Source organism: Momordica charantia (assembly GCF_013281855.1).
Source record: "Momordica charantia cultivar OHB3-1 chromosome 5 unlocalized genomic scaffold, Mcharantia_2.0 BLBB01000005.1, whole genome shotgun sequence".
Taxonomy (NCBI): Eukaryota; Viridiplantae; Streptophyta; class Magnoliopsida; order Cucurbitales; family Cucurbitaceae; genus Momordica; species Momordica charantia.
Window position 1 is genome coordinate 9,045,778 of NW_028275163.1, and position 19,352 is coordinate 9,065,129.

General features: G+C 36.6%; 1 protein-coding gene and 1 long non-coding RNA gene across 4 annotated transcripts; one reads left to right on the forward strand and one right to left on the reverse strand.

The window, feature by feature from the left end:
* Window positions 1-1,438: 1,438 nt before the first annotated feature.
* TRA2 (Aldolase-type TIM barrel family protein) lies at window positions 1,439-4,285 on the reverse strand. Its single transcript, XM_022302983.2, has 7 exons — window positions 3,986-4,285; window positions 3,185-3,356; window positions 2,971-3,020; window positions 2,568-2,868; window positions 2,291-2,479; window positions 2,015-2,197; window positions 1,439-1,913 (listed from the first exon to the last, which is right to left on the reverse strand). Exons 1-7 carry the CDS (start codon window positions 4,165-4,167, stop codon window positions 1,668-1,670), a joined length of 1,323 nt encoding a protein of 440 aa, XP_022158675.1. The 5' UTR covers window positions 4,168-4,285; the 3' UTR covers window positions 1,439-1,667.
* Window positions 4,286-15,204: 10,919 nt separating this feature from the next.
* LOC148211251 (uncharacterized) lies at window positions 15,205-17,722 on the forward strand. Of its 3 annotated transcripts, none has more exons than XR_015791050.1 (5): window positions 15,205-15,548; window positions 16,312-16,824; window positions 17,160-17,232; window positions 17,332-17,427; window positions 17,506-17,722. It is a non-coding gene; the product is annotated as an uncharacterized LOC148211251 (long non-coding RNA). The 3 variants fall into 3 exon arrangements; XR_015791049.1 differs by having other exon boundaries at window positions 15,207-15,548; window positions 16,312-16,418; window positions 16,754-17,232; XR_015791048.1 differs by having other exon boundaries at window positions 15,206-15,548; window positions 16,312-17,232.
* Window positions 17,723-19,352: the final 1,630 nt, after the last annotated feature.

Genomic DNA, 19,352 nt, shown 5'->3' on the forward strand with positions numbered 1-19,352 from the left:
AACTGTCATTGATGAGTTATTCTTCTCTCTCTCTATTTCATCCCTACCAAGAAGGAAAAAAAAAACCATTCCTCTTTGGGAGAATCAAACAATTGATAAATGTCCTTTCATTTTCCAATGTGCTTTTTATTTGGTCATTGTTTGAATTTTAAATGGTTGGGGCATGAAATGACACTACCATGTGGGGATAAATACGAACAATCTCTCAGTGATTTGCTATGAGTGAACCAAAATAACGGGCGACCGACCATCGGGTTGGTTTCAGGTATTCCTTTCTATTAGGAATGACCAGTTATACTTAGCCAGATTTTGGGTGCGGAGGTATCAAACTCTACACGAGCATCTCCAATTGGAATAGCTGCAACCCAACATGCTCAACTACCGGTCAGAAGCACTATCAAACACCAAAACCTATAAGTAAGAGGACTCACTCCAAAATCACGTATCTCATTCTATTTAGGTCTTGATATCAAAGTCGATCTCCTTAATGACTTGAGTGTCAGATTACTGTTTGCTCCTTTGTGTAAATTCCTCCTTGCAAAGAGAGATCTCTCTGCTCACTCCGGTTCATTCCAACTCGCTCATTCAGTTAACCTCAACTTGGCCGACCGAGACGTTACACTTTGTTGCACAAACATAAATTATTTTTTGAAAGTTGATTCTCTAAAAAGTGACTGTTCAACGATCATGGTAATTTGATATTTATAGAATACATTTTTATATATAAAAAAAAAACTATCCAGCAAAGTTGTGATCAAAATAACTTTTTAGAAAATATAACCAAACACGAGTAGTTTAATGAAAATCATTTTTATAGAAGTGGTTTAACTAAAAATATATATTTTAAAAAAATGTTTAAATTAGAAGGCACGTGAAATTCAGCCAACATAGACATTTGGTTGAGTAAAAAAGATATGCAAAATACATAACCTTAATCAATTTTCAATATTTAATATTTAAATAGGAGATTAAATTTGAAGATAATATCTAGCTTAACACTGGAGAAATTTAGTTAGATACTGTTTTAAATTCCATAAGTTTCAAGTTTTATCAAAAGGAAAAAAAAAAGGTTTGTTCAAGAATATTTTTACCCAAAATCACAAAGAATCCCAACCCTTTTTTTACCATTTTTAAACTAAGAAAAAAAAAACACATTATCATTTGCATAAAAGAGAATTGGTAATAATTTTTACCTCCTCATTTTCAATGCATAGGAGAAAAAAGAACATAAATTAAGATTAAAAATTATAATCTATTACTTAGCAACTTATATTAACAAAAAAAAAATATTTTTAATTCCCTAAAAAATACTTGATTAGTATTTTTTAACCAATATGTGGAAATTGAAATTTCTACTAGTAGCCATTAAATCACCTTAACCTATTAATTAACAATTTATCTTCACATATTTATTTCATTTATATTCAGATAACGAAAATAGAAAAACAAGAAATAAGAAACCATTAGAGCAAACTAAGTTTTTTGTCCAAAATTTCACAACCCTAAAATTAAAAACTTGCACTAACCAACATATAATACATTCAAGATTAAGGTCTTTAAAGACACTGAATAACACATTTTACAGCAGGAAAAAGAACCCACCATCTTTTATTAACTCTCATACCCCAGTCCCCACCCCATCACAGCTTGATATCCAACTGGGAAGTTTAATGGCTGACCAATTTAAGAGAGTTGGCCTTGTCTTGGAGAGTATTAAGCAGGCTGTCAAAGCTCTTCTTGAAAGAATCCACTCCTTCCACTTCGAGCTGATTCCCGACTTCGTTCCAGTCGATTCCCAGCTTCTCAAGTGCACTGTATATCCCTTCCGCCTCCGATACGTTTGAGTCGATGGTCCTCGAGACAGCTCCGTGGTCAACGAATGCTTCAAGAGCTTGGTCGGGCATGGTTGAAACCTGAGGAGGGGAAGAGGAAATGGTACTATTTAGATAAGAGAAGAGGATGCCTGTTTGATCGATTCGTCGAGAGGAGAGATGTGGGATATTAGATTTCTTACAGTGTCGGGTCCAATGAGTGGGGCGACGTATAAGGTGTCGGGGTATGCCGGGTTCTTAACACTTGTAGATGCCCAGAGCAGCCTTTGCTTCTTTGCACCCTTCTTCACCAGAGCTTCCCATCTTGGGCCAGAGAACTTCTTCTGGTAGAGCTGGTAAGCAAGTGCGGCTTGAGCAACTGCAGCCTAAAATATTGATCATTCCGTAAATTAGCAAACTTTACAGTAAGTTTCCAAATGTCAAAAATTAAATTTTTGAAATGATGATGCGGTCGTCACCTTCCCCCGCAGATCAAGGGCCTCCGGCGTTCCGATTTTCTCAAGCAATTTGTCAATAAGGGTGTCGACCCGACTTACAAAGAAGGAAGCGACACTTGTGACTCTAGAGAGGTCGTTTAAACCTGAGGCCTCGAGTCCATCCAAGTAAGCATCAATGACTGCCTCATATCGAGCAATGGAGAATATGAGCTGCACGAGAAATCAGGATGAGACCAAATTTCTAACTCTAGTTCCAATGGTTAATCCAGCTCAGATAAAATCCAGTGAAAGAACTTACAGTTACATTGACACTTATGCCATTTGCAATTGTATCCCTAATTGAAGGGATGCAAGCAGCAGTAGCAGGGATCTTTATGTACACATTCGGGCGACTAACAACTTTGTGGAGCCACTTTGCAGCCTCAACGGTTCCTTCGGTGTCATCAGCAAGTTTTGGAGACACTTCGACTGAAACGTAGCCATCACCGCCATCCGTTTGATCATAGATAGGCTCAAAAAGCTTGCACGCATCTTGGATATCCTTCACCACAAGTTCCCAATATGCACTTTCAATATCTTTTCCCGACTGAACGAGTTCTCTGAAAATTCCATTCATATGATTACCATCCATGAAATGTAGAAAAGGTCACAGCGTAATCAAGTAAGAGATGGATTTAAATTGCTTTTTATAACAAAAATACCTGAATTGATCGTTATAAGCATTTGAAGACGAAATTGCTTTCTGGAAAATCTGTAAGAGGATAAAAGCTAAGAGTTAAAGATTTGTGTCAATTCAACCACAAGAATTCTGGATTTCTGATAACCAAATTACATTATCATATTTATATGTTCTCATGAAAATTATCTTAATGAGATTTACCAACAGAGATAAAACAATAAGATCCAAATACTTACTGCTGGGTTGCTCGTCACACCCCGAACACCTTTGGAAATAAGGGGAAGCAGGTCGGTGACAGGGCGGCAGAGATTATCGTACCATGGAGACTGTCCTTCCTTTTCATAAAGATCATGAAGCACTGTTCTCTTGGTTGGGATTCCATTTCCATCTCCTTGGGAACACCTAACACTGTTATGACAACATGAAATTCGTAGAATCACACTATTTCCCAAATGATCATAGCACAAACAAATGTTGCTATCTGATGCATCCCCCAAACATTCAGACAGATTGGCCGTATGTGGCTTAGAACAATCCATCCCAGAGCAATTTTAGCACAAATGGAATAACTATTGTCAATTAGAATAAAAATATATCTATGTTTCTGTTCAACTTTAAACTCTTTTAAGTCAGAATTCAACCCCTGTCATCAGAAACTTCTTAAGCGCACTTGAAAGAATCCAGTCAAATATGAAACCTCACTCGCTCAATCTGTGCTAGTACATGCGTTTCTTAGATTATTAAAAATTTCCCAGAAATGAGCATTCAATCACAGCAAGAAATTAGCTACACCCCCATCTTAAGCTAGATTTATGAACTGGAAAAGAAAACAGCAACTCAACAGCAATGAAATGGAACAACGCAGGAAACACAAACAGATCCTACTAATTCCGTTCTTCCCTTCACCCCAAAAACTAAAAGATCAAGCAATCAAACACAAAAAGCAAAAAAAGCAGAAGCCGACAAAACATAAACATCAAACAGATCTTCCGGGTAAACCCAGAATGCAAAATCAAAATCAGAAGAAAGGAGCGTACACCAAGGGGGCCCTGAAATCGGAGTCTCGCCGGACGGCCAAGCGAGAGGCGGCGACGTGGAGGCAGAAATCGGAACGTGGTCGGAGGGCGATGAAAGAATTGGAGAGGGAAGATCTGGGTTTGAGAGAGGAGGAGAGAGAGGGAGCGGAGATGGGATTGGAGAGCTTGGAAATGGAAGCCATGGCGATCAAAGGGGAGAGCCGCCGCCGAGAGAGGGAGTGGAAAGAGGAGAGAAAATGGTTGGTGAAAGATGGAAATGGAAAATGGGTTTGGTAAACGTTATAAACGATGGAGAGAAAGAAAAGGGTTTTAATAAGCTTTGAAAATCAAGCAATCTAATTATATTTTCTAAGACATTGGGAAATTTAAAAATAATAAAAAAAGGATCAAATTTCTCTTTCATACATGAATGTTTGACCAAAACCAGCTGCCGTTTTAAGATTTCTCTTGTGGCGGCCGGTAGCCGGTAGGTGCCAACTCCCACACATCAACATATATTTTTTTTTCTTTTTAAATTATGATTTTAAGGTTTATCGATAAACAAGGTTTTAAATTATCAGAGGGTTGGATTTTATAGAAATATAAATGTATTTCTATAGAGGGTAGAGAAATTAAAAATTCGTAAAAATTATTTAAATTAATAAATAAATATTTTTCTATTTGTAAATGAGTCTAAAATGATTAATATTAATATTATGTATATATTAGTGATATTTTGTTGATATTTTTTTCGATTTTTTTTTTTTTTTTGTAATATGATGGAGATGTAGATTTACTCCCTATATCAATATCAAACTCGTGGATGATAGAGATGTCAATGGATGTCGACGTGTCGACGAATATTTAATACCACGTCTATAAATCAATTATTAACTGAATTCTATTTCTTTTAGTACAACAATACGTGAAAGTGGTCATTTGAATCTACCACTTTCTAGTTAGGAATATATATCTTAACTAATTGAGTCAATTACCGCTGAGCTATGCTGGCTTTGACATTTTATTTTAATATTTTAAACTTTACATAAAAAAAAGCTAAATATATATTTTATTCCATAATATTTGGGTATCTTTTCAATTTAGTCACTATTGTTCATAAAATTTCAAATTAGTTTATTATGTATCAATATTTTCCAATTTAGTCTCACTTTGTTTGAATGTTAATTAATAAAAAAATTTATTAATGATAAACTTATATGATATAATACTAGTGAATTGCAAATATTTAAATGAAAGATATGTCATTTGAAATTTCTACAAAATTTTTGAAAATTCGAACGATGAATTAGAAACTTTTGTTTCTTAAGTAACATTTTTTCCCTTCTAGATTTTTGTCAATTTACTAATAATTCTTATGCTATCAGGCTATCAAGGACCAATTTTAATTTACGCCAACGGTGAGACACAAAATAAAAAATTGTTAATTCATGAGGGACTAAATATAATTTTTTTAACAACAGAGATTAAATTGGAAAAATATTAAGTACTAAAATATATATTTCAATTATTTAATTAAAATATTTTTGTTTATCTACACGTCAATACTGAAGAAAAAAGATAATGAATATTTGTATATATAAATATTTAAATATCTAAAGTTACGCATAATATATTGGGTCTTGCATTTTGTTAAATGATTTGTGAAAGTTTAATAATAAAGATTGAATATTTTTTATTGTAAAAATTTAAGGACTTCGTGTAAGTTGAGGGATTAGAATCACATCTTAACAAAAGCTATAAAATTTTAAGAAATCAAAATAAGATTTAAACCTTTATATTATAAATAAATTCGTGTAAACATTTTAGGCTTAAAAACTTTCAAGTATTTGAATGAGAAATTCGTCTGAAGAGAAATAAGAATCTCGAGTTTAAATCAGGTGTACAGGGAAGACACTAGATAATTGGTTTTTTCTTTTTTAATTTTTTATTTTAATTCCCGAGATGAAAAAAGAAAAGTCTATTATGGTTTGAAAATATACGCCACTTTTGATAATAAGTAAAAATGTTTCCAAAATAAAAACATTTTACAATCTTAGGTAAGAACTTACTAAATTTTGGTCATAGTTAGTTTAGACATTTATATTTGACTAAAAGGGAAGTGAGTTCTAATCTTCTTTGTATTAAAAAAAAAAGAGGAAAAAAAACTCTCCAAACTACCATCTTTGAACCTTTTTTAATAATTAATATTTTTTCTCAACCTTTAAGTGATAATTTATCTTTTAGTACATATCCCAATAGAAAGAATATACATATAATTTCTCACGGTAAAATTTTACATAATATTATATTTTAAAACTAAAACACACTAATTTTTTTTTAGAAAATGTTGATGCATAAATTTGGCCTTTTGGGTTCCGCCAAATTCGCACAAATCTTCTAGAATAAAGGGATCGACGAGATTTGCAAAACTGAATAGCACTAAGACCAGTGTGACTTTTGCCACACGGGCTTCGATGCTTAATTTAGAATCGGAGTAGTTGAGTATAGGGTGTAGGGTGTTGTGAGCATACCTTTAGGGTTTGGCTTACTTCCCTATTTATAGAAGTTGAATCCTAATCTCCCTGACGTTTACAAAAGTCGAACCCTGGTATCTTTAGGAGATATGGACTTCTGGGCCCATGTGTTTTGTCGTGGACCTAATGTCGGATCAAGGGTCGAGATCAGGCAGTATTTTAGATTGGACTGCACAAGATCGAGGGGAATCAGTTTAGGGTTCTCAGCCTTTTGGCCGAGAACGCCTCGGCAACGAGGAGGTTTCGGCGCCAACCACAGGTCAGTTTGAGTTGGCCCGAGCAGACGGTCTTCGGTGACTTCTCTTCTGTCACTTTTTCCGTTCTATATTTTTCTTCCCATAACAGTAGCCCCCACTCTCAAAATAAAAGCCAATAAGCATAATTAAAAATGCTAATACTTCTATATTGAGAGTACTTGTCGATCGGCCGTTCCATGGGTGGTTGTTTTTGTAGAATAGCCCTTATACCTTTTCGTTGTGGTTGGCTATCGTTTCACGGGTCGACCCTTTTAGCCCCATACCCTTTTGTCATAGTTGGCTGTAGTCAAGTCTCTTGGGGATCTACCGTACAGTTAATTTTTAACTATTTAGGTTTTAGTCTTGAGATCTAACTTTCAATTGCAATAGCTATACCACCCTTGAGTTTCTAACCTGTTTGGATTTTGCCATGGTTTTACACTCAAGGGTTTACTCTTGGATTTCCAACCTATTTGGCTTTTGCCAATGGTTTTATACCTGAGTCCAGTCGATATCCTTTTTTGTTTTAGCTTTAGTCTTCATATCTTTTTGTCGTAGTCAGCTGTGGTCAAGTCTCTTGGGCTCTGCCATACAGTTAATTTTAACTATTTAGGTTTTTTTTGTTGGTCTTGGGATATAAATTTTAGCTGGGCCAACGGTACCACCATTGGCATTCTAACTATTGTGGCTTTTGCCTATGGTTTTATACCCTAGGGTTTACTCTTGGGTTTCTAACCTATTTGGCTTTTGCCAATAATTTTATACCCTGAGTTTAGTTGGTACCCTTGGGTTTCTAACCTATTTTGGCTTTTGCCAAATGGTTTTATACCCTGGGTTTCACTGATTGGTTTGGCATGCCTGCTTTCTGTTTTAACCTTGTTAGGCCTGTACGCATGCCTTTTAGCACCTTTGGGATTCTCTTCCCCAATTTCACTGATTGGCTTTTTAGCTTATCGACATGCTTCTAGGTCTATCCTAGTTCGAGTTCCTTGACCAGATGTTGATTAGCTTATCCATGTCCCCAGAGTTTTTTTTTGTTTAGAATAAAAATAAATGCTCAAGTAGTAAAAGCTAATTAAATCTCGGATAATAGAACTAATCAGAAGTAAGTAATTATTTTCGAAAACATAAAATCATATGTAATTTGAAACAAACGACATATACTACCTAATATGCAAGCAATAAAAACCTATTCAATCATGAAAAAGCACATTATCATGTGGTTTCTCAAGATAATGCAGCATTATCTTCACAATACTCGTTGCTCTCCCTTAACTCTTGTTCGAGCGAGACTGTCGTTGGAGTATATCTTTTTTTAGGGTCTTGTTGATCTGATTGGTCTTGAGTTTTGTCGAGATCCAATTTTGAATGGAGTAGCTCTTTTGCGCCCATATACTTTTGGGTTCGAGTCAATGCTTCTGAGAAAGTTGTTGGGACCTTTTTTCTAAAAGAGAACAATAACTCTTTTTCTCTTATCCCAAATATGAAAGCAAGTAGTGATATTCCGTTGGTAAGATCTCTGACTAGTAATCTTTCCTCGTTGAAGCGAGCCACATATTCTCCAAGGCTCTCTGTCGATCTTTGTTTTATAGTAAGGAGGTAGGTGATTACGCTTGTTTACATGCGTAAAAAGAAGGTTTTAAATGCTGTTTTTACAATGTTTCAGCTTTGTTTCGGATTTTTCTCGATCGTTTGAGTTCCAATTCATGCAAAATTCATATATTATGGTTTGTGGTTGGCTTATATTGTATTTATGACATTTTAGGACCATTTGGGAGTGCAAATTAATCAAAAGAAGCAAAAAGACGAAAAAAGCATCATGGGAGGCGCCAGGCGCCTGGGAAACCTGCAGAAAAACTGGTTTTCTTCCAACTTTGCCCTTAATGAAACGCGTCTTCCAATGCGTTTTGGTGGTTCCAACCGATGCATACGTGTAGAAGAAGTGTTCCACTATCAGTTTGAGCACGATTTGGTCAGTCAAAAGAGTTGGAAATGGGTGATTCACCATCGTTTTAGGACCTACCTAACCAATTCTGCACAGCTATAAATTCCAGCAACTTCTCCACCAAAATCATCAAGCCTTGCTTCCTTCTCTTGATCATTTTTAGTGTTTCTTTGTTGCTTTCTAAGTACTTTTGAGTTGCTTTCATTAGTTGCTTTTGGTTTTTAAATCCCGAGTACTTTACATTCTTTTATTGAGCTTTGTTTTGTTTCCATTTGTACTTAGTTATTTTCTACTTATTCAAATATATAAAAATCTAGCACTTTGCTTATCTTCTCTTTGCCTTTACTTTATTTTTAGTTAAGAGAGTTGTGTTTTTGGAGGAAAGAGCACGTGACACTCTCCCTTGCTTGAAAGAGAAGGGCGAAGCTCTCAATCCCGATAAAAACTCTCCGTTAGTTAACTTTTGTTTTTCACACATGCATTCCACATTCAACCATTTTACTTGCTGTATTTTCTTCAATATGTCTTTCTAAATTCCCGTCTCTAGCCCGGTTATGGATAGTTAGCCTTTTATGTCTAAAAAGGGTTGCTAAGAAGTAGTGTTTTTGCTTTCCATTCATTGCTCAACATGTTTTCCCAAAAAGTTAGGATTTAGAGAAGGCCACTGTAAGTCTTAACAAGTCAATACTGAAAAGGTTGCTTATTTGCATTGTTGAGTGGTTAAACCGAGGAGAGGAGCGCCTTAGACATAAGGGTTCCGCTTAAGTAGCCTAGACATAGGACCTTAACCCGAGGTTGCGACTATTTCCATCCTAAAACTAAGATATCTCTCATAATAGACATATTAGGGAATGTCTTAGGACTTTGAACTTGCTTAGACATAAGTCAAGTGAGAAGCGTAGTCGTTGGTTTCTAAAGTAAAATGCATATTGTCCTTAGCATGTCCTTGATTCTTTGATGGCTAACTTGAAGTAATTCGGGCTAGGTTTTATTATTATAAGTCCAAATCCCAAATCCAAACCATTATTTGTGACCACTTCCCATTTTACAAGAATCACTCATTCCAACATTCACTATTCTTTAAAACTTTAGAGTTTGGAAATTGTTTAGAAGTCCTTGAGGATCGACACTTGGATACTCCGTCTATTTTATATTACTCTGACAGGTGTGCGCTTGCATCTATATAATTGTTACCACGCTTAGCGCGTGCGTTCAGCATAAAACCCCAGTCAGTAGGTCACAGGTCGACTCTTATCCTGCCCTCCAATGAATTGCATGATAAATGCCCTAACCAGCTCTTTGAAGAAGAAGAAGATTTATTTTCTTCTCAATTGTCGGAACCATATGCAAGCTGTACCGATTGACGTGAAAGAGAATACATTGCACCTGATTGCCTTTGCTATTCCGTAGAGGTCCATCCATCTCCTATATATGCACAGATGGTTGATAGGATCTGTTGAGCCGTCGTATTGCTTTATAGTAGGAAGTTTGAATTTTGGAGAGATCTTTCCTCTCATTATCTTCTCCCCGAATGGTGAATCTGCCTGATCTATAGCTTCTTCGAGACTGCATTCCATATTCTTCCATTTTCCATTATGCTTATGTGATTCTCTTGCATGTTGGTTAAGTGGTTCTTCTCTGTCGACCAAGGTGTTCCCGAGGCCTGGTCGAGTTTTCTATGTCGTTAACTTCTGCTGTCGTGTAGTTTCCAGATCCTGTAGGCGAATGACTTTGCCTTTTCATGGATCTCGGATAAGTGTAGGTGACCTATTTCCTGGTTGCTGAAACCTTTTGAGGAGGAGAGATATACTCTGGTCCATCCTTGCGACCTTCTCTATTAAAGCGGTCAGTCTGTTCTGTTCAATAATTTCCACCAGTCGCTCTTCCTGTCCTGGAATATGTCGTCTTGTGTCGCCTAGGACCTACTCAGGAAGTTGTCGATATGCCTCACCCTCGGCCATCTCGGGCAAAGTCAGCCTCCTAGCCGTATGGTATTCATCGTCGGAATGTTGTGGTTTATCTCAAGAATTCATGTTGATTTGCTTTTCCCCTAGACCTCCTCGGATCCGAGCAGTTCTCGGCCAATCTGATCGTCTTGGCTTAATCTTATTCGTTTCCTACAGACGGTGCCAATTGTTGATGCATAAATTTGACCTCCTGGGGTTCCGCTAAATTCGTACCAATCTTGTAAAATAAAGGGATCGACGAGACCTGCAAAACAGAATAACACTAAGACTGGTGTGGCTTTTGCCACACGGGCTCTGATACTTAAGTTAAAATCAGAGTAGTTAAGTATAGAGTGTAAGGTGTTATGAGCATACCTTTAAGGTTTGGCTTACTTTCCTATTTATAGAAGTTGAATCCTAATCTCCCTAGGGTTTACAGAAGTCGAACCATAATATCTTTAGGAGACCTGGACTTCTAAGCCCATGTATTTCATCGTGGACCTAATGTCGGATCAGGGGTCAAGATTAGGCAGGATTTCAGATTGGGTTGCACAAGATCGAGGGGAATCATATTAGGATTCTCGGCCTTTTGGCCGAGAACACCTCGGCACCGAGGAGGCCTACTCGGCGCCGACCATGGGTCAGTCCGAGTTGTCCCGGGCCGACAGTCTTCAGTGACTCCCCTTATGTCGCTTTCTCCGGTCTATATTTTTCTTCCCATAACTGAAAAAGAACTTTAAATGGAACCATATTTTAATATTTTGATAGGGGAGAAAAAAAATCACAAAAAACAAAAAAGTTTTTTTTTCAGTAAAACCTTCGTATTTTATTCACCCTTTCCAATTTTTAATTTACTTCATAAAAAAAATTAACATATATCAAGACAACATCAAAATATTTCATATATTTCTAGATATGGTAATTCAAAATATCAATTATAACAATTCAATAAGTCACCTCTAAACTTTAATTTCTTAATTGAAACGATTTCAATCTATTTTAATGTTTCATAATATTTTTTTTCGAAATTTCTATAGATATTGAAACATTTCCATATAATAATACTTAATATTTTTAGATACAATGATTGGAAATAGTTAATTATAGCATAGTTAAACCACACCTAAAAGTCTTATTTAATAATTTTCATATATATTTTTGTAAAATCGGGACAAATATTTATGTGAAAGAACGTATGAATATATAATAAAAAAAATAATTTTATTGTATATGCATGGTATCACTACCAATATTCTATTTTAACAAATTAAATAAAAATCATTACTAATTAAAATTGATGACAACATAAAAATCACACGTACTCAGAAATGTTTGTATGATAAAATTTATTATAAAACATCTGTTGGTAATATAAATAAGAGATAAATTAGAAAAATTGAAAGATGATTAATAAAAAAAAAGTACGGATGTGAGTAATATATGAGTGACAAATTCTCGAATGTGATCTCGGACTGGTTTTTTGGAATCCTTGGATTTCAATCCTTTTGTTGGAATATTAGGAATACAATGAAGAGTGCGTGGAAGATTGAGAACAGATTAATGGTGGAAAGTATTGGGAGTATTCACTTTTCCAAAGACTATCTATAGGAATAGAGTTCTCAACATAGGACCTTGGATGTTTGATAAATACTTGCGAGTGCTTGAACAACTAGATACTATGATTAAACCAGATGACCTAATATTTGATAAGGTATCATTCTGGGTCCATTTTTACAACCTTCCCCTAGGGTGTAGGAATAGAAACATGGCAATGAGGCTCGGAAATACGATTGGGGTTTCGGACGAAGTTGACTGCAATAAAGGCAAACTTTTGTTGTGGTGAAAGCCTCAGGGTTCGGATTGGATACGATATCTCGAAAGCCCTGAGGAAGTTGATTGCAATAGGGGCAACTTTTGCTGTGTTGAAAGCCTCAGGGTTCATACATCTTAAAAGCCTTAAGGAAGTTGATTTCAATAGGGGCAACTTATGCTGTGATGAAAGTCTCAGGGTTCAGATTCGATACAATATCTGAAAAAACCTGAGGAAGTTGTAATAGGGGCAACTTTTGTTGTGGTGAAAGCTTCAGGGTTCAGATTCGATACGATATCTCGAAAACCCTGAGGAGGGGCATCAAATTGAGTATTGATGGGCCAATGGATGGATGCTGGATTCACATGCAGTATGAACGGTTGCTGGAGTTTTACTCCTATTGCGGGAAAATTGGTCACAATATTAAGGCTTTTGGTGCTTTTTTTGATAGGGGTGATAAATTGATGCAAGAAGAGCAATATGGTCCTTGGCTGCGTTTCAATGGCTCCCTCAAGAAGGCTCCAAAATGGTCGAGGAAGAATCCTGTGAACGGAAGGAGTGAAGTGGAAGAGGAAGCGGCGGCTCCGGATGCCGACAAAGGGAACGACGGTGAATCTGTGTCTAAATCGATTTACTTTAAGGAAAGTTTGAAGAGTGGCCAAAAAATCAGGGAAATGACAGTTGGTATGGAAAGTAAAATAATGGAGGAATGTAGCAAATTCGATTTCCAAATCAAGCTGGTTATGGAAAAGGAATCCAAAAGATTTTGGTTGACTTGCCAAAAGGAAATCATATCCCAATGAAAATTAGCCCAGCAAGGCCAGCGAGCAAATTTTGGCCTAAGGTAGTTCAATTGGGCTCTCCTAAAAACTCATTGAGACAGAAGACACGCTAGACCCATTTTGGAGGATAACCAACCAAGGAAGTTACTGTCCTGGAAGAAAAGAACACGTGTGAAACAATTCTCAATAGAGGTGGATAAGGGGACAACAAGTTTGACTGAATCTCTAAAAAGGAAATATGCAGCTAGTGATACATGTGCCATTACTAAGAAGGCAAAAACAAAGAGCGACCAGAATAAGGCCCACATAAATATCACTGATTTATCGACGGGAGCTGTCCTACAACCCCATCGGGAACCATGATAATGTTATGTTGGAATGTCCGAGGTTTGGGGAATCCTCGGACATTCAAAGTTGTTTGTGACATTATAAGTCACCTTGAACCTCATATTTTATTTTTCAGTAAAACTAAGTGTAACGCGAAGTTTATGAATAAAATGAATGCGACTTTTAATTACCATGAGTGTTTTCCTATGAGTAGTTCACGGGCTAAAAAGGGCATCTGTCTCTTAAGGATTTTAGGAACGTGTTGGAGGATTGCAACCTTTCTGACTTGGGTTTTTATGGCAGCCCTTTTACTTGGTACAAAACGTGGGAATTTGGCCTCCAGGTCTTCGAAAGGCTTGATAGATTTGTGGGGAATGTGAAGTTATGTTTAAAGAAGCAGTGGTTAGACATCTGGATTGGTCTTGTTCAGACCATAAGCTTATTTTTATCGATCTTGTTTAAGATTCTCAGCCCATACGCAAGTTTAGAATGACCTATGAGTTCAAATTTGATGAAAATTGGACAGCTCACCTAGAGAGCCACCCAGGATACATAATTTCTTTTATGCATTATGCTTTTAAAAACTTGTTCACTTCTTCAACAATTACATCACTCCTCTCCCTATTTACAGGTCTTCTTTTCTGCTTGACAGGTCAGAATGACGGGTCAATGTTAAGGCGGTGAACCATTATTTTTGGATCAATGCCCGACATGTCTTCATGAGATCACGTGAACACGTCCGAGTTCACCCTAAGGAAAGAGATGAGCTCCTCCCTATCCGCGACCCCTAGTTTGGTGCCTATGCTCACCTGTTTTTCTAGGCTGAGCAAGGGGACAAGCTCCAACTCCTCATTAGGTGTAGCTACCTCACGTTGGATGATCTTGGGCAGCTCGTCCTCGGAAGCTTGAGCTGCCGGACTTGGAAGTTTTTCCACTTCTTCCTGGGTGCAAATTGCTGATCCCCTTAGAGCTGAGGTATAGCACTCACGGGACGCTTTCTGTTCACCTCGGACTATACCAACCCCATTGATTGTAGAGTACTTCATGACTTGGTGCAAAGTCGATGGGATGACACCAAGTGAATGGATAATAGGTCGTCCGAATATGGTGTTGTAGGCCGACCTACCATCTATCACCACGAACTCACCCATCTGAGTGATTTGAATGTCGCCTTGACCGACAATAATGGGAAGATCTGCGCAGCCCTCCGGGGTGACAGACTCACCTGTAAATCCCACTAAGGGGGTTGGGCTCCTATTCAGTTGTGCCCCGGTCCACCCCCACTACAACAAATCTGGATTTTAATGTAGGACAAAAAATAAACACGGAAGAAATAATGACGGACAATTAAAAAACATGGAGGAAATTATGACGGACAAGATAAAAGAGTTTCAATGTCGGGCCAAACTCGACATTATACATCTACTTTTAATGTCGGTTCTAGCCCGACATTAAAAATGACCCAATTTTTAACCCTCTCTTTAATTTCACCGCTAAAATTTTGCAATCCAAAAATTATTGTCTCCTCACTGCAACAAATATTGCTTTCTATAACATTCAATTCAATTGTAACATTTTACCCTATAATGCTATTAGAAAAGAGGCGGCAATTGAAAAAAATTTGGGGGAAAATAAAATCGGGCCCGCGCGTATAACAGGAAGGAGAAATTGAGGTATTACACGTTACTTTGAAAACATTTCTTCCCTATTTCGCATTACGTTCCGCCTCCTCCCTCTCTCTCATCTAACTCCGGCAAAACTCGATGCGCTCTCATTCTCTTTTGCAAAACTCTGACGGCCCTCTCGTTATTTTCGGTGAAAGTCCACGGCTTCCTCGTTCTCTTCAGTGAAACTCCAACCGCGCACAGATCTGGTGATTGCCTTCCTCTTCTCCAACTCGCGACTTCCTCTTCCACAGTGGGTGGACAGAGATCTGGTGACCACAATAGGACTCCACCAGCCGCGGCACGACTCCCTCTTCGACGGTGGCGCAACTCAAATCTGGTAATTGGCTTGACTCTCTATTTTTCTTGTCAAATTAAAGCAATAAAAAGGATATTAGGGCAAAAAAAAGTTTTATTTGCACAGTTTATTCCTCCATTCCTTCATTCTAGATGTAAACTTCAATTTATTTTTGTATAAACTTAGGGTTGCTGTCCATTTACGCCAAGTTTTGGGGCTGCTGTAAATATGTTTAATTTTTAGGGTTGCTATAAAATTATGAATGAACTAAGAATGAAGAAATTATGGAGAAAAAAGGTTTATTTACGTTTCAATTCCTAATTTTTTTCATTCTAGATTGGGGTGGTAATGTGTAAACTTGGGGTTGGTGTCAATTACTTTCAAGGTTTGAAGTTGCTGTCAATTTATTGAGTTTTGGATTACTGTAAATTGATGAATAATATTGTAAACACTACTGATTTTCTTCTTCAAGTTTCTTCTGATGAGTAGTTTTTCTTTTTGTCAACCTGATCATAATATTTAGGTAGTGACATTCCTTAAATATTGTCATGTAGACAAGATATTTTAACCCTTAATTGTTGGCAAGATAAGCGACTTGATTTATTTCGGTGCAAGTTAGTTATTTTTGTGCTATCATTGTCATGACTACAAAATATTCTATTATGAAATTGCATTGTAATGTTCCTGCTTCATTATCTCTAAAACATACAAGTCTAAACTCTGTAGTTTTGACTTTCTTATTGATTATTATTACCATGTTCTATTTGTTCATGATTACTTTGTTGTGGGAACATTGATTTCTAAGAGATGGAAGAGCCATGTCGGGAGGTATTGCACGCTGTCATCTGGTTGAGGAGCGGAAGTTGTGGTGGAAAATCATCTGCATGTCTTCTAGCTACAAATGTAGTAGAGGTTCCTTCCCAATTTCTTTGATTTTGACACTCATTTTCGGACTCGGTTTTCTACTTTTCGCAGAGGAATAGGCCATATTTAGGATATTGTGCATCCTACACTCCCATCTAATCCTCGGAAGTCAATTTTATATCGTCTTTTAGTGATACATTTTTTAGCTGTTAGTATGACAAGCATACTTTTTTTACACTTGCTACTTTGTTAAATGGTTCCATTTGTTATATTGGCTTACTGAGTATTGACTCTCCACTAGGACATATAACTGAACATCTTTAATTGGAAATACTAGTTGGTAAGGGTTTTATATTATCATGTATGTGAGCTTTATTTTGCAGTTTCTAGCTCCAATTTGATTTGCGAGGAGATGCCAAGTGATGGGGATCTCTTGTTATATTTGTCAGCTTCAGTTGAGTGGTTTCTTCTAAATTTTGTAGTTTATTATTTTCCACTCCTCACTGAGAACTGCAATATTTTCCTCAATAAGCTATCAATTTAACTTGATTTTACTTATTTACAGTTTCTTTAGTCCATCCATGAATGTAATATTATCATGTTGGTTAATAATAGTTTTCACTTAAAGTTGTTTGTTATACATCTTCGAGACAATTGTGTTTATGTATTAGACTCTCTAGGAAGTAAGATTGAAGAAAATTATAAGGGAATCATAAACACGTAAGTGTCTTGAACTCTTATAGTTATAATTTTTATAATTATGTCATTCTAATGTTTCAAGTTATTTAGATCATTGAAAATGTGGCAAGCCAAACACTCTATTCAACATTGTCACAGTACTACAAGTTGGAAACTTGTGAAGGTAAATTTGCATTGGATTACATTTTAAATATGCTCAAATTTGCATTGAAATCTTTTGTTAACTCATAATTATGTTATTTTTTAAATTTTCTATATGTAGTGTCCTCATCAACTAGGTTCTATAGAGTGTGGGTACTATTTGCAAAATTATATACGAGAAATAGTGCGGAACCCTAATACTCCCATAACTGAACTTGTACGTATTATCATATACCTTTATGTGTTTATATATGCTTTATCCTTATTAATCAGTATTATCTTTCTTTTTTTGTAGTTTAATACAAAAAATGCCTACAAACAAGAAGAAATCGACGAAGTTCGAATAGAATGGACATCATTTGTTGGACGATTTGTGTAGTACCTATGGATTCATTACTTTTGTTTATTTGATGTAAGTATTTTGTTCGGGTTACTTTCTGTAGTAGTACTTAGTAGATTTGAAATACCTTGTCTTGTTTATAATATATAGAACTTTGGATTGTTATGCTAAATGCAGTTTTGTTGGAGGGACGGGCGGTCCCATTTGTTTCTGTGTGGAAGGGTGTTAATATATAGAAGTGTTTGGTTGTTGCTGAATGTAGTATATTATTGCTTTCTAAGTTAATTTTGAGTTATTCTAAAGTAGAGAGGTCATGTTGAAATTTGTACTTGTTTGATCAACTCTTAAATAATTGTGTTTTGAGTTTAAGGTTAGTTTTTGAGTTAAGTTTTAGAATAGATCATGATGTTGAAATTAGTTTTAGTTGCATATTATGTTTTCAGTTTCAATAATATTGAGATATTATTTTGTGTCAATAAGTTGGAAGGAGATATATTGGTTGGTCAGTTTTGAGTTCTATTTTAAACTGGGGAGGTCATGTTGAAATTTATACTTTTTTTTATTGTTTGTGTTTTGAATCTAAAGGTTAGTTTTTGAGTTAAGTTTTTTGAATAGATCATAATGTTGAAATAGTTAAGTTTTAGTTGCATATTAGTTTTTGAGTTGCAATAATATTGAGATATTGTTTGCGTGATTAGGTTGGAAGGAGATATATGGTTGGGGTCAGTATTGAGTTATATATTCTAAAGTGGAGAGGTCAGGATGAAATTTGTATTTTTTATTATTTGTGTGTTTTCAGTCTAAGGTGAAATATTATCATAAGTCTGAAGGAAATATATAGTTGGCTAGTCACGTCTCGGCAACCAACTATTTTTTTAATTAAATTATTCACGAAATAATGACAGTCAATGTCTGTTATGAAATATAGTCATTCCATGATGCACGAGACGTAGATACAATGACGCTCAAACAATGACGTACAAACAATGACGCTAAAATGATGACGTACAAATAATGACGCACAAACGATGACGTACAAACAATGTCGCACATATAATGACGGGCAAAAATCGTCATGTAAAATTAAACGAAATAAGGACACTCATAAAGATGTCGGTCACCGCCTGTCATTGTTATCCTTCCATGACGGGCATGTTCGTCATGGAAAAGAAGATTTACATGACGGGCAATGCCCGACATTAAAACTGTCCGTCATTGAAAGGAAACAAGGACACTCGTATAGATGTCGGTCACTGACCGACATGGTTACTCGTTAATGACGGGCAATGCCCGTCATGAAAAGCCGAATTTGTTGTAGTGCCCAGTGCCAGGTACGTGGTGAGAGATAAGATGTTGGCAGAGGCGCCCCCATCCACCAGAATCCTTCTGACCTGGACATGGTCTATCAACGGTGAGATCACCAGGGCATCGTTATGGGGCAAGTGTACCCCTTCCAGGTCAGAGTCGGAGAAGGAGACTGGGCAGGTCGGCTTCTGCTCTTGAATGGTGCAGACTTCTCAACGAGCCTCCCTAGCTAACTTCTTCCTTTTGTTTCCAGACTGGCCCCCACTAGGGTCGCCAAAAATGTATTGATGACCGTAAGTCAGTCATCCTTACTAGGTGGCGTCCTTGATTGCTTCCTCTTTTCTTTCTTCCCTGCCGAGCCCGAACCTGGCTTGCCAACATACTTTTTGAAGTAGCCATCTTGAATCAAGTCTTCAATCTGGCGCTTCAACTCCCAGCAACTCGAGGTGTCGTGGCCGTGATCACGATGGAAACGGCAGTACATGTCTTTGTTGCGC

Coding starts and splice junctions, on each gene's coding strand:
- TRA2 (XM_022302983.2), bottom strand. CDS start 4,167: ATGGCTTCCATTTCCAAGCTCTCCAATCCCATCTCCGCTCCCTCTCTC. Junction 2,480..2,567: donor GCATAAGTGTCAATGTAACT/GTAAGTTCTTTC, acceptor TTTCTCGTGCAG/CTCATATTCTCCATTGCTCG. Junction 1,914..2,014: donor CACTCATTGGACCCGACACT/GTAAGAAATCTA, acceptor TCCCCTCCTCAG/GTTTCAACCATGCCCGACCA.